This window comes from Populus alba, chromosome 2 (assembly GCF_005239225.2).
Source record: "Populus alba chromosome 2, ASM523922v2, whole genome shotgun sequence".
In the NCBI taxonomy this organism is placed as follows: Eukaryota; Viridiplantae; Streptophyta; class Magnoliopsida; order Malpighiales; family Salicaceae; genus Populus; species Populus alba.
In genome coordinates, this window is record NC_133285.1 from 10,479,301 (window position 1) to 10,493,146 (window position 13,846).

The window sequence follows — 13,846 nt, forward strand, 5'->3', positions numbered from 1 at the left end:
AAAAGCTTGAAACTTGTGCAGATTGTTTTAGAGAAAAGATTAGGTATTGTATAATCCAAGCCATTGAACTTGATTGAAAGGCTAAAACTAAACTCATCGGAAGTGCTCTCTCTTAGCACACCATTCTAAATGTAGCCCATTCCACGGACCAATCTTCTCCTTTTCTCCAACTTCTATGCCTCCCCTCTCCCCCACATCACCTCTCTCAGCTGATCTTGTCTTGCCACCATCTTTGTGATTTGTACCATTTTCGTGACAATCTTCTGACACGGCAATGTATTTGGTATTCGCGAGCCTTGTAATTAACTCTCTCTTCAATATTGGTCCATGAACGGAGTGTGAAGAATATTCAGCTCTCCCTTGCACTCTCCTCTTCCAGTGCTTCTATTAAATTCTTTCCTTGATTTTCTCTCCGGTCAACTCTTTCGAAGGCAATGTTAGCTCTACTCTTTGCACCTTTGTTTCTCCTCACATGGCTCCATCAATCGCCCATTTCTCATTGTCTTCAAGAAACACAGCAGCATCCTCAGAAATTAATTAGTCAGTGTGATGAGAGATGCGGGAAGTTGCGTATCCCATTTCCATTTCACCTCAACACTTCTTGTGCTTCAGTTTCCAACGCTTTTCGTCTTTCTTGCTCAAACTCCACTACCCTTTACCTCGACATAGACTCTCTAAGCTATAAAGTCCTTGAATTCTTCTCCGATGGTATATTAGTAGACTTTCCGGGTAGCTCCACTTGCCGACAGTACAATGATTTGAATTCCTTCGGTTTGGCAGGAAATGACTGCTTTGGCATATCGGTTGATAATGTTATTGGTTTATATGATTGTGAGGACTCTTCTTTGTGTAAAGCAGACTGTGAAACGATTGACTTGCCTGGTTGTGATGGCAGTGGCAGTGGCCCCCCTGCCTGCTGCTATCCCCTTTCCGATCACAGTTCATGGGATTTTGGAGATGGATTCTCAGTGTTTTCCAAATTTGGATGCCGGGGGTTCTCTTCTTGGGTTGTTTCTCGCGGTACCAACACTGGAAAGCGCGGGGGTTAAGTTGGAATGGGCGGTTCCAAAGAATTCATCCAGGGGAGTCTGTGGTGACAAAGCAGACATTGTAAATGCTACAGCAGTTGATGGAGGGATACGGTGCAAATGTCAGGATGGATTCGTTGGTGATGGATATGCTAGTGGAGAAGGATGCATGAAATGTGAGTAGCTATCGATACCCTAGTAATTGCTTCATAAATTGGGTTATTTGATCTTGTCTTTCTCCCTTTTTATTAATTAATACTCCACAAATACACAAAAGCAAGGGGCATGTATACACACTACTGATTGTTCAAAGTGTTCATCCTTAATCCTTCACTACTTTCTCAAAGATATCTGCATCCTGTTTTAAGTCTTGATGTTTGACCATTCAATCTATTTCTCACATTGTTGATCCCGCTACCATACGCTATAAACATAGCGGAAAATCTAAGACTCAGAATGTGTTTGATAAGCCTATTTCCAACATGCATTAAACCGAATTCCTTTCATTCAATGTGTCTTAACAGCCAGCATCAAGGATGGAGAGGACGCACGAGGCGGTGATCGTGATGCAAAAAAGCACAGGGGAAAAATGGTTACAATTTTAGCTGGTGTGTACTTAGAATTCAGTAGCTAGATCTTCAGGCCATTGCAATGCGGGCTCATAATAAATTCACTTGCATGATTTGAGTGCAGAATCACATAATGCAATATTGACTTGAACTGTATTTTTCTCATTTTCTCCCAGCAAGAATTCACAGGAAAACAAGCGAAGCAATCGTGCCTTAGGAGTTTTCCTTACTCATCCATTTTTGAATTGACGCGATGCTATCCATAACTTTTCTTTGCTCTTACTTTGCAGGAGTTGTTGGTCCGATATTCATCATTGCCTCCCTGATTGCACTCTTTTGCCTGTTGAAACGGCCTGTTAAGGCTGACATGTACGACCCTGACCATGCTCATCTACATAGCACCATCTCATTTAGGAAAGCTTGCAGGACTAGATTATTCAATTACCATGAGCTAGAAAATGCTACCAGAGGATTTGATGGTGATCAAAAACTTGCAAGCAGCAATAACAGTACAATTTATGCAGGGGTCCTTGGAGATGATACACATATAGCTGTGCACAAGGTAGAATGCCGTGATGAAAGAGAACTCACTCAGGTCCTGTCTAGGGTTGAGGTTTTATCTGCGGTTTTACATAGGAATATGGCTCGTGTCCTTGGATGCTGCATTAACTCTGTCTACTCTCCACTGGTAGTCTATGAGTATCCTGCTAATGGTACCTTGGAGGAACATTTGCACCAGAGTGGAGAACAAAAGGTTGGCCTTGATTGGTATAAGAGATTGAGAATTTCAGCAGAAACAGCAGGTGTTCTTGCATTCTTGCAGTATGAAATCATCCCTCCTGTCTTCCACCATGATCTCAAATCCGGCAACATATTTTTAGATGCAGATTTATCAGTTAAAGTCGCTGGGTTCAAGCTATTTACAACTAGCCTTGGAAACGATACTCATTCATACAGCAATCATGAAGGATCACGTATTCACCAGAGTGATGTTTACAACTTTGGCGTATTGCTTCTAGAGTTAATTACAGGCTCCAAAAACAAGGAGCTCCCAGCTGTAGCGTTGAAAAAAATCAGAAGTGGGAAGCTAGAAGAAATCGTGGATCCGGGTCTCCATTATCACGAGCAACCGCCATTTCGCCGGGATCAGATACAGGTAATTGCCGACCTTGCCACAAGATGCCTGTTGTTTGGCGGAGATGGTAAGATTGGAATGGTTGAGGTTGCAAGGGAACTGATACACATTGCAAAAGAGAGCATTGATGGAAGTAGTAAACGGGGACGTGGACTTGAAGAGACCTTCTCAAATTCCAGCCTCCTTCAAATGATATCCATGTCTCCTGACTCTATATATGTTCCTTGATGTCAATAGGAGAATTGTTCTCGATGTGAATAGTAGTTTTTGGCAAAGGATTTAGCTCGTCTATTTCACTTGTGAACAAGAACATTGCTTTCCAGCCCAGTCGTGTATGCTTCCATTTTCATTTTGAGGATTCAAACACTGCACAACTCTCTACTGTCTACTGTTAATATATATATTTATTTGAATGCATCTTACTTCTAGCAAACAAGCAGCAATAGAACTCATTGATATAGCTTGAGAATGCTGGCAATGGCGCTCAAGATCTTCTAAGTAGTGAGTGCTGATTTCTTTGAGGGGATTTCATTTCTTATAGCCGTGCATGAATGATTTTGATTTTTCCCATCTGGTGAACGACCAGAACAGTCTTGTGAAGCTAGCTTAACTGGGCATGGACTCCATAATGAGGCTCTCCTTTCAAGAAAAACAATTCACACGAGACTTTCTAATGAGTTCCGAGATCTGATGGCTCACATTTTCATTTCGATTGTTTGTTCTTCTTCTTATTATTATTATTATGGTGTAAAATAGCTTTGATCTCTTGAGAATGACATCAACTCTTAACCATAGATATTAGATGTTACCCGACCCGATAGATCAACCTGGAATTTTATCCGGGTCTGAATTTGACAAAACATCCAATAGGCTCGAATAAAATTATTTGACCTGTTAGAGTCAATTTAAAATTTAGGTGACCGGTAAAATCCGATAAGATCCTTTATATTTTAATATTCATTTTTTTTTATGACCTGCTAAGCTGTTTTTTTATTTTTTTTTTTCCATGCCAACATTGTTTTTAATAAACTGAAGAATTAAATCTATAGGTATTTTTTTAGTAAATGCCAAAGAACATTTTTATTCTGTTAGATAAGCAATAGTTTTAGTTAATGAATGGACAAGATATTATTTGAATTAACTTGTATTAAATTTTATTTTATAAATACTAGAAAAAGTTTTTAATTAATGGATAGATAAGATATTATTCGAAATTAACTCATATCAATGTTTACTTTATAAATACTAAAAAAAAAATTATTTTTTCAATGTAGAATTAGAAATCCATTAGTGTATATATTCTATATTTACAAAAAAAAAGTTATGTGTTTTCAATATGAAATAAGAAACTTTTTTTTATTTAAATACTTTAATTTAAAATGACAGGACATTATCTTTTCAATGTGGGATAACAAATTTTTTAAATTAATCTTTTAAATTTCATTATTTATAACATGTATAACTTATATCCACATAGATTATTTCTTAACTTTTTATGTGTAATATTAAAACCTCAAATATTTTTTAAATTTTTTTTCGAGTTGACTCAATTCAATCTATGTGATTAGGACCCAATCTCTTGCTCGAATCAATTTCAGACCGAATTTAATAACTATGTTATTAACATGAGTTTGTTTGACAGTATAGTTGTAATTATTTTTTCAAATAATTTTTCGTACTAAAATATATATCAATGATGTTTTTTTTATTTTTTAAAAATCATTTTTAACATTAGCACATTAAAATAATTAAAAAACACTAAAAATATATTAATTTAAATTTAATAAAAAAATATAAAATTTTTAATTTTTTTTAAAATACTTTTAAAATACAAAAACAAACAATCTTAAACATAGAAATGGTAGCACAAGAAGCATAACAAAGAGGGAACAATCTTATTCCCCCCTAAGAAATTTTTTTTTTTTTAAGATACATATGCGAATGTCCCTTCTTTTAGACTTTTCCTATCGTGAAAGTGCACAAAACTCAAAACTCAGCATCAAATTGAGGAATAAACTTTTGTCCACACAGAATAGAGGAATAAAATAAACCAAGGCCTTGCTGAGCGCCATTCACTAACCGATGTTATTTATTTTTGTATTTTAAAAAAAAAAAAATTAAATTTTAATTTTTTTTATTTTAAATTAATATTTTTTAATATTTTTAAATTATTTTAATGAAATAATATCAAAAATATTTTTTAAAAATAAAAAAATATTATTTATTTTAATATATTTTTTAAATAAAAATACTTTAAAAAATTAACCGTTATTATTCATTTACACTCCCGCTCCCATAATAGAAACCCAACCACGGACAGCAAGGGATTTTCCCTCAGTGAAACGTGCAGCTAGCTGGAGACTTGTTGGAGAAATTGGACCAGCAGATGGAAAGGCAGGTAAAGACTTCCCTAGCTGTTTTTTGTTTCTTTTTTTTTTTTTTTAAAAAGGAAGAATATGTTCTCCACAGACCAAAGACTTCGTGGCCAGTAGACGGCCGATGCTACAAGACATGATGGATACGTAGTTGTCGCCTTACTTTTTCGCCAGTTTCAAACAATGGCAATGGTACAGTTTAGGTTGTTGACGCATTTGAAACAGCACAAGATAGATAGTAAGTTCAAGAATACAAAAATTTATAAGAAGGTTCTATATAGAAATCTTAATTCTTATTTTTGTTATTGAATATTTCATTTCACAGAGGATTAAATTATAGTTAGCACATCCAGGAGAATTAATCCGGTCAAAAAACCGGATCATATAAGTTGATTTAGTTTAACCTTAAAAAATTAAAAATATATATTTAAAATTTTAACATTCTATATTAAAAAGTTAAGTAACAATTCATGTGGAAATAGACCATATACACACACATACCACATAAAAAAATTTAGTAAACTATTCATGTGAATGTAAAAAAAAAAAAAAAATTATAGAAGGCTTGGGTTTGACGAAGTTAATTGCAAGTTCAGGTTATTGTCTATTTGAAACTTGGCCAAGATTTTGGGTTATTTGGGTCTTGAGCCAACTTGTAAGGCTAGATTTCATAACAATGATTTAAACTTGTTAAATAAATTCAAAACTCAAACTAAACAAATTAGAAAACTTGAAAATAAAGAGAAAACAGTAAAAATTTTAAACAAACTAGTAAAAATAAAATTATTAAGAATGTTATTTAATTTCCTAAACTAAATAGAAAAAAAAATACTTATAAAACCTTTTGGACTAGTCTCTCTAGTTTGAAAAAAAAAATATATATTTTCAAGTTGATTAATTAAGATGTGCACAAACTAACCCAAACACCTACGTTAATAAAAAAAAAAATTGAAAGTAATTTTGAGAGGTGTAAATCAATTAATTATGTTTTGAATTTGCTTTTTAAAAGATTACTAGTTCGGGTTATATAAAATTAAAGATCACTAAAAACTTACATGGTTGTTAAGTTTAATATCTCGAGTAATTAATTAAGTTGTGTATAAGCTAAACAGTTACAAAAAAAACAAAATGAATGCTCATGCCTCTAAACTGCGTGCAGTAGGAGTGATGTTTTCCTTTTTCTTGGAGCTCAAGGGCTAAAATCCCAAAAGAATTTAATTGGAGATAAGTGGTTGGAATTTTGAATTAACATTGTACAAGTAACAGGGTTTGGCTTTTTGTTTTTGTTTTTTTTTGAGAAATGGCCATGGACAAGTTCAATTTTAAGCAGCAAGACTCGCATCCTTGCATTTCCTTATCGGTCCTTTTACATTATAGTTCATATTCATTGCGCACAAAAATCGCTCGAGGAAGGAGGTTTCAAGCTACCTTCTCTCCACTTCGTACACGACGTTTTGACCAGCCCATGTTTCTCTCCCTCCCTCCGTTCTATAAATACCATACATAACACCCTAATACACTACATATCCTTCGCGCATTGCCCTAACCCTTGTCTCTGTCCCTTCTTTATCGATCAAGGTATGTTCTTTTTCTTTCTTTTTGCTCAAAGAAAGTTTATTTTTTTTCTCTTCCTGATTGTTTCTAAGTACTCCCCAACCGAACTCCTAGATACTCTTCGATCTTGGATATCGTGATGCATTTCCAATCTTAAATGAGACTTTATGTTATATCGTGATTTATGTTTTGCCTTTTTTTCTGGGTTCCTGTCAATATGCACAAATCCCAAAAAAGAATTTAATGGGGGAAACTTTGGTTTTTTTTTTGGCTTAGATACAAAGAACTGTGAGCTAATGTCAAGATCAGAGGGATATTCATCTCGAACCTCACTAAAGAAAAAGGTGTTTATTTAGATTTATAGTCATGGATTCCTGAGAATGATATAATAGCAGGAGATCCAATTAAATGCAAACGCATGCTAATCTCTATGATATATCACCTTCACAACATTAAAGTTCTTTGATGTTGATGGTGTTGATTCATTGTATTAGACTACTTAGTAACCTTACATTGCAAGAACTGGTTTAGATTCTCAATCGTCTGGCTGTGTGTTATTTCCAAGTCTTTGATGACACTAGGTCAGTGTTCATTCATTTAGCTATATTACACCCAAAAAAAATGTGAGGTAAGCTTAAAGTGCATGGATGAATTGATCCATGATCTGCATTTTCTCGGGCCCTCTTGGGCAGCATGCTTATACCATAGAGAGACTTGATTTGAATTTAATTTTTTTTTTATACCACATAGAGACTTGCCTTGGATTGAGCTTTGTTTCTTTGAGAATAATTTCTTGCAAGTTAAACAATCATCATCAGACAATGAAGTAATTTCTTCTTCTGGTTACAGATGAGTGACGTAACAAAAACACAAGAAAATGAAGTTGAAACTAAGCACCAAGCGCCCCGTCTGAACGAGAGAATCCTTTCGTCTTTGTCAAGGAGAACTGTTGCTGCACATCCTTGGCATGATCTTGAAATTGGTATTTTTGCAGAAGATGATCGTATTTGTCATTTATATTTGATTTGTATTCAAGAATAATTATGAAATTAATTGTGCTGCAAAAAAAAAAAAAATGTTTTGTGCAGGGCCTGGAGCTCCCCACATTTTCAATGTCGTGAGTATTTCTACTAACTTTATCAATCAAATAAGTTAAAACATCATAGACCCAAAATAAAAACTGAAAGGAAGGACACATTTATGATTCATATGCAAAACATTGCATCAATCATATGTTTCTTTGCTCAATTTTTCACCAATGTTTCTCTTCCCAAGAATCAATTGTGACTTGTAACTAGAGTGTGCATTCGAAATTTCCAAGCTCCTAGTTTGAGTGTTTTCTTGATTCTTTGTTTCTTTATCTTGGATTAAACAGGTGGTTGAGATAACAAAAGGAAGTAAGGTCAAATATGAACTGGACAAGAAGACAGGACTAATCAAGGTATAATTATATCTGTATCCATCAAAATTGAAAAATATTAGTCCTAGTCTCTGGAACTTTGGAGGAAATGCTTTCCATGGAATTTGATTCCTTTTCACTTCATTCTTTCTCTCACAGCCTTTTGTTATTTTTTCTGTTCAAATGAATGCTAGGTTGATCGGATTTTATACTCCTCAGTTGTCTATCCCCACAACTATGGTTTCATCCCTCGCACATTATGTGAAGACAATGATCCCTTGGATGTTTTAGTACTCATGCAGGTGACTTGATTTCTGTTCGATATTTAATTTTAAATTCTACCTTCTGCTCAATGTTTTTCCTACAAACCTAATTGCATTGAATTTCCCAAATTGTGATCCAACTGAATTTCTGATCTGAGTAGGAGCCTGTCCTTCCTGGTTGTTTTCTACGAGCCAGGGCCATTGGACTTATGCCCATGATTGACCAGGTAATCTTCTGGAATTGTGAAGCAAATTGAATCACTGATACTTAAAAGGTTTAGGTTTTATACCATTGATAATTCTTTCCTTCAGAATGCAATTAAATTACCCATCATTTTAACGCAGGGAGAGAAAGATGACAAAATTATTGCAGTTTGTGCCGATGATCCTGAGTACAAGCACTACACTGACATAAAGGAGCTGGCCCCCCATCGTCTTTCTGAGATCCGACGTTTCTTTGAAGACTGTATCCTTTCTCTCTTGCATTGACCACTGTTAATTTTAGTGAGTATTGTTTGATGTTGGTTTACAATGCGAGGCTTACTGGTTTCTTAACACACTTGCACAGACAAGAAAAACGAGAACAAGGAGGTTGCAGTTAATGACTTCTTACCTTCAAATACTGCTGTTGAAGCTATCCAGTACTCGATGTAAGTTTCTCTAAATGACAAAAGGGATATGTTCCTGCATCTCCTTCCAATACCAGGTCTTGAATTTGATGCAGAAACATTGCTTCTGAACTCATTTACTGCTTGTTGCAGGGACCTTTATGCTGAGTACATTTTGCACACCCTGCGTCGGTAGACAGCTGACTTGGCCGTGTTCCCATGTTTTTCCTTCAAGGGAATTCCTTTGATTCTAATAAGGGGATCATCAACTGTCATTTAAGATTATATTTAAACTTATATTTTGACTTTCTGTAATTTGAATTGTTTATGGTACTCGCTTGTTTTAAACAATGCTGCTAGATCATTGATATGTTTGAGTAATAATGTAATGTGCTAAATCGGTGATCAAGGATAATGCAAACTATGAAGTACTCTCTCTAAAGAACTTTTCTTTTCCTTTGAAAGCGGAGGCGCACATTGCAAATATAAATAGAGAATTCGGGCACAGAAAGACCATGCAGCATTCTCTACCTGAAAGAACAATGCAAGGTCGTTATCTTGTGGGATGAACACCAGAATTTCAGGTTTTGAAGTTTTCATTCTCAGATTTAAGATATCATCCACTTGTTTTTCTCAACAGACACTGATGTTCAATCTCACTGGAATAATGAATCAAAGCATGTGGGATTGCTACAAAGTTGGTTCAGCCAGGTGACTTTAGATTAAAAAACTAAAAGGGGCAGAACATTTACCCTAGCTTTTTTTTTTTTTTTTTTTTTTTTTAACTGTTGCTCACAGTTATTATTGATTGAAATAGTAAAATTATGATTTTACTCTTAACAACAGAACACAAATGGCCTTGGAAGCGGGCATGAAGTGATTTTTTTTTGTGTCTTGTCCACACTTAAATGATTAATTTATCTTTAGAAACAAAAAATCATGTGATGATAGATGGAGGTATTGGTCTCCTTGTTCTTGAAGATTTTAATTCATTTTTTTTTAATGTGAGTTTACTTTATCAAGAACTAGTTGCACATTAATTGATTATTGTTCAAAATTATCTAAATGATTTTCTTGAACAATAATAACCAATTATCTTTTATTTTTATGTCATTTAATTGAATTTTATGTTTCCTCAATTTTTATTATTTTAGAAAGATTACTCCAAACTAAGATTCTCAAGGAATTTAATATTTTTTACGTCTAATATTCTTGTACTTGAAGAAGGATAATAATGCATATATCCTTTAGAGTTCATTATATAACCAATTAAATACCCACTAGTTGCTTTCAGGTTCAATTTCTTTAATTGAGGATTATAAATTCTTACGTTAATAGCATAACCCCATATAAATGTATAATTTAAATATCCATCATTCTATTGAAAAGATGTCTTAGACATAAATTTAAATAAAACTATGTTTAAAATACACACAACAATCTTTGGTACTTCATTACATGCGATTAATGATAAATTAGAATTATTGATCATGCTCCTTACAGTATCCACAAGTGTATATTTTTTTTCTTTTAGCTATACCATTTTATTGTAGTGTGTCAGACATTGTGTATATTGTGTAATAATATCATCTCCTTCAAGTAACTTTGCAAATGAACCTAACATATGTTTATTTTCTGGATATCTACCATAATACTCTCTACTTTTATTTGACCTTACAATCTTTATAGTTTTTTTCCTCTACCTTAACCTTACAGGTCTTAAAAGAATTAAGTGCTTCAGCCTTATTAAATAAGAGATAGAGATACACAAATCTAGAATAATCATCAATAAACAAAATAAAATATCTCTAACCATTTAAGCATGGAGTATTAAATGGTCTACATATATATCAGTATATATGATTTCTAAAAATTTTGATCTTTTTTGTTGCATCTTTAGTGATCTTATTACTTTGTTTTCCCTTAATGCAATCTATACAAGTACCAAGATTAGTAAAATCAAGAATGATTAAAAAACTTCATCATTCACTAATCTTTAAATTCTTTCAATGGAAATGTGACATAATCTCCTTTGCCATAACATATAAGAATTTTCATCAATTTTGCTCCTTTTAAAATTAGAATCAACATACATTGATAAATAGTTGAGCTCAAAAGTGGGGTCTAAAACAATTCTATATAAACCATTAATTAATATTTCACCACCAAGAGAATTTATTTTTTAAAATACTAAAATGTTTTCATAAAATAATAATTCATAACCAACATTATAGAGTCTGAAAACTGAAATTAAATTTCTAGAAAACAATGAACATAAAAAACATTTTTCAAATTCAAAATAAATCCAAATTTTAAAACTAATCTAAAAGTCCGTATAGCTTTAATTTTAGAGCGCATCTGATTTTCTAAATAAATGCCTCCTTCATATCCCTTCAATTTTCTTAGACTTAGAAAGTCTTGCATGGTATTAAAAATATAAATTGTAGAAGCATAATTAGTCCACCATACATTAGTAGGAGTCTCAATGAAAAAAAAAATTACATATTAAAGAGATGGGTTTATCTTTCTTTACAAGCCATTTCTAATACTTATAGCAATCTTTTTTAACATGTCCTCATTTGTTGCAAAAAAAAACATTAGTTATTTTTGTCAAATGAGCATTTTTAATTCATTAACTAACTATTTTTTCTCATGTGTCTTGTAAAAAATCTTAATCTTAAATGGACCATATTCCATAGGGAAAGAGTTCAAAATGAAATAAACCAATAATGACTAAAAAATATCAACCTCCAAGGATTTCAGTCAAGCAAAAGTGTCCCTTATTTTTATAGTGTGCTCATGCACACCTTTAAAATAGTCAAATGACATATATGAAAGCCTCATCATTAAGGTGTTTATCAATGCCTTGTCATAATGAACAAATTGTTCATTTACAACTTTCAGGAAATCTTTTGCCTTGAGGGATAAAACCCTTAATACTATTACTTATGCAAGCCTTTAAAAACATTAAACTTAAGTGATTAAATCGCTCCCACCACTTATAATTAGTTTTTTTCTTAGTATTACTTGATTTCATGGAGATGAAATGTATGGATAAAAGCAATAGAAAAAGCTGCAATAATCAAGAAAATACTTTAATGCAATGAAACACATATTTTATCTAAATCAACCAATGTCAATTTTTAATAGTAAACTCTAACATTTATATGGCAAGGTTACATTTGAAATAACCAAGAAAATACTTTAATGCATAGAATTTGCTAATTCTTTAATAATAAGACTAAAATGTATTCACACTCTAGGGCCTACAATAAAATTCATCTTTAATGTTCATTTATTATCTTATTCCAATTAAATCATAAAAATAACAACCCCTTTGTATGACCAAGCCATTACTTTTACAAAATAATTGCAATTAAACTACACCTTATGAGCATAATAATTTAATAAATCTTGATTAGATCATCAAAATAACTTAAGATGCTGTGGCTGATCCTAAACTAATTAACATCACAATCTCATCATGCTTAATTATCAAATAAAAACTTTAAGTTGATACACTTTTAATAATCATGTAAACCATATCATGATTTTTTTTTTGGTACTAATTCTCAATAAATAAATATACTAATAGATCCAGAAAAAAAATTATAAGCTTCGTAGGCAGATGACCCAGTAAAAGAATTGCGAAAAGCCCTTGCAATACATTATATTAGCATATAAATAAATTTCATAACAGGAATCAGAATTCTCCAGGATTGATTTCCTGAATAGACGTTAGACATAGAGACTTGATAATTAAAAAAACAATTTTTGGGATCCATCTCTCTCTGTCATGATTATTAATGCACAACTATTCAGGAATTTTTATGTTGTTAAGAACAAATATTTTTCTAATCTATTCTAAAACTTTAAGGAAAATTTTAGGATTATTCTGCGTGGATGAAAATACAGACTTTTCATTAATTTCTTTGGTAGATTTGCAAGACGAGTTCCATTTGTTGTTGCAGATTCTTTTTCCATGAATTGGAACATTTTTCAGTGATTCACTTATCTGGCTGGTACGTACCCCCTTCACCGCCTTTCCTAAACTGCTCGACTCTGGATATTATAGAAATGAAACTTTTCAGAATCTCTTATTGATCAGGAGGGTGTCATTGCCTGAATTCAATTTTTTTTTTTTTTTTTTTGGAGCCAGTGGTGTTCGAGTTCTTTTCTTGCAGTGTTAAAGGTATTCCCATTTGAACCAGTGGTCTGTGGCATCTGAAATCTTTTGCACAAATGATCCTTTTCAGTTAGCCCTACATCCATCGGTTTTGGTTTCCATCCTCCACGCTGCGGTGTGTCTTAGACAATACAATCTTCGTTTTTTTATACCTTGGTGATCAACGCTAACATGATCACACTGTGTTGCAGGGTCGGAGTTTCTCCGGGGTGGCTGAGTTTGCTCACAAGGGTGTCCTGTGCATGCTGGTATTCTAGGCTACTAGGCAAACATCGGGAACCGATCCAGCAGCTCTTTTTTTTCCTGATTCCAGAATTTATATACTCTGTTATTGGGTCCTGATTATTATTGTTGTTGTTGTTATTTGTCTTGAAACTATGCAGATTCAGCCATGGATCTCAAACAAATATAGAGTTATCATTGTTTAGAGAACCGCAACTTTTCCATCTTGCACGTTAATGTTTGTCCATGAAAACAAAGTTTGAATCTGATTCTGTTTATTTAACAAGGGAACAACGTTGAAGTATACTGACAGCAAACAGTCAATTGCCGACAGCAAGTTCAAAATGGGATGATTACATTTGGATTCCTTGGAAGAATTTTCAGGTTTCTTTATGGACGGTGGGAGGACATGTTTCTAAACTGCCATTTCAGCAACCAATCCATTCAAAAAGCAGCCACTGCTCAAGCATTTATAGCAGTCTTCAGGGACAATGAACTTGATGGAGC

General features: G+C 33.2%; 2 protein-coding genes across 3 annotated transcripts; both read left to right on the forward strand.

Annotated features, from left to right (window-relative positions):
- On the forward strand, nt 1-3,149 carry LOC118044438 (probably inactive receptor-like protein kinase At2g46850). The gene is given in 4 exon segments (XM_035052705.2): nt 1-1,040; nt 1,042-1,204; nt 1,553-1,636; nt 1,888-3,149. Coding segments are annotated over 4 exon segments (1,926 nt in total). The 5' UTR covers nt 1-434; the 3' UTR covers nt 2,961-3,149.
- Nucleotides 3,150-6,451: 3,302 nt separating this feature from the next.
- On the forward strand, nt 6,452-9,376 carry LOC118044435 (soluble inorganic pyrophosphatase 1). Of its 2 annotated transcripts, XM_035052701.2 has the most exons (10): nt 6,452-6,685; nt 6,938-7,005; nt 7,511-7,643; nt 7,750-7,778; nt 8,037-8,102; nt 8,255-8,362; nt 8,485-8,550; nt 8,669-8,789; nt 8,892-8,973; nt 9,085-9,376. In XM_035052701.2, exons 2-10 carry the CDS (start codon nt 6,958-6,960, stop codon nt 9,125-9,127), a joined length of 696 nt encoding a protein of 231 aa, XP_034908592.1. In that variant the 5' UTR covers nt 6,452-6,685; nt 6,938-6,957; the 3' UTR covers nt 9,128-9,376. The 2 variants fall into 2 exon arrangements, with proteins under 2 accessions (XP_034908592.1, XP_034908593.1); XM_035052702.2 differs by lacking the exon at nt 6,938-7,005 and having other exon boundaries at nt 6,455-6,685.
- Nucleotides 9,377-13,846: the final 4,470 nt, after the last annotated feature.

Bases quoted from the DNA above. Each gene is read 5' to 3' on its own strand.
- LOC118044435 (XM_035052701.2), top strand. From the start codon at position 6,958: ATGTCAAGATCAGAGGGATATTCATCTCGAACCTCACTAAAGAAAAAG. The intron at 8,363-8,484 runs GTGACTTGATTT...TGATCTGAGTAG, and splicing joins ATGTTTTAGTACTCATGCAG to GAGCCTGTCCTTCCTGGTTG. The intron at 8,551-8,668 runs GTAATCTTCTGG...ATTTTAACGCAG, and splicing joins TTATGCCCATGATTGACCAG to GGAGAGAAAGATGACAAAAT.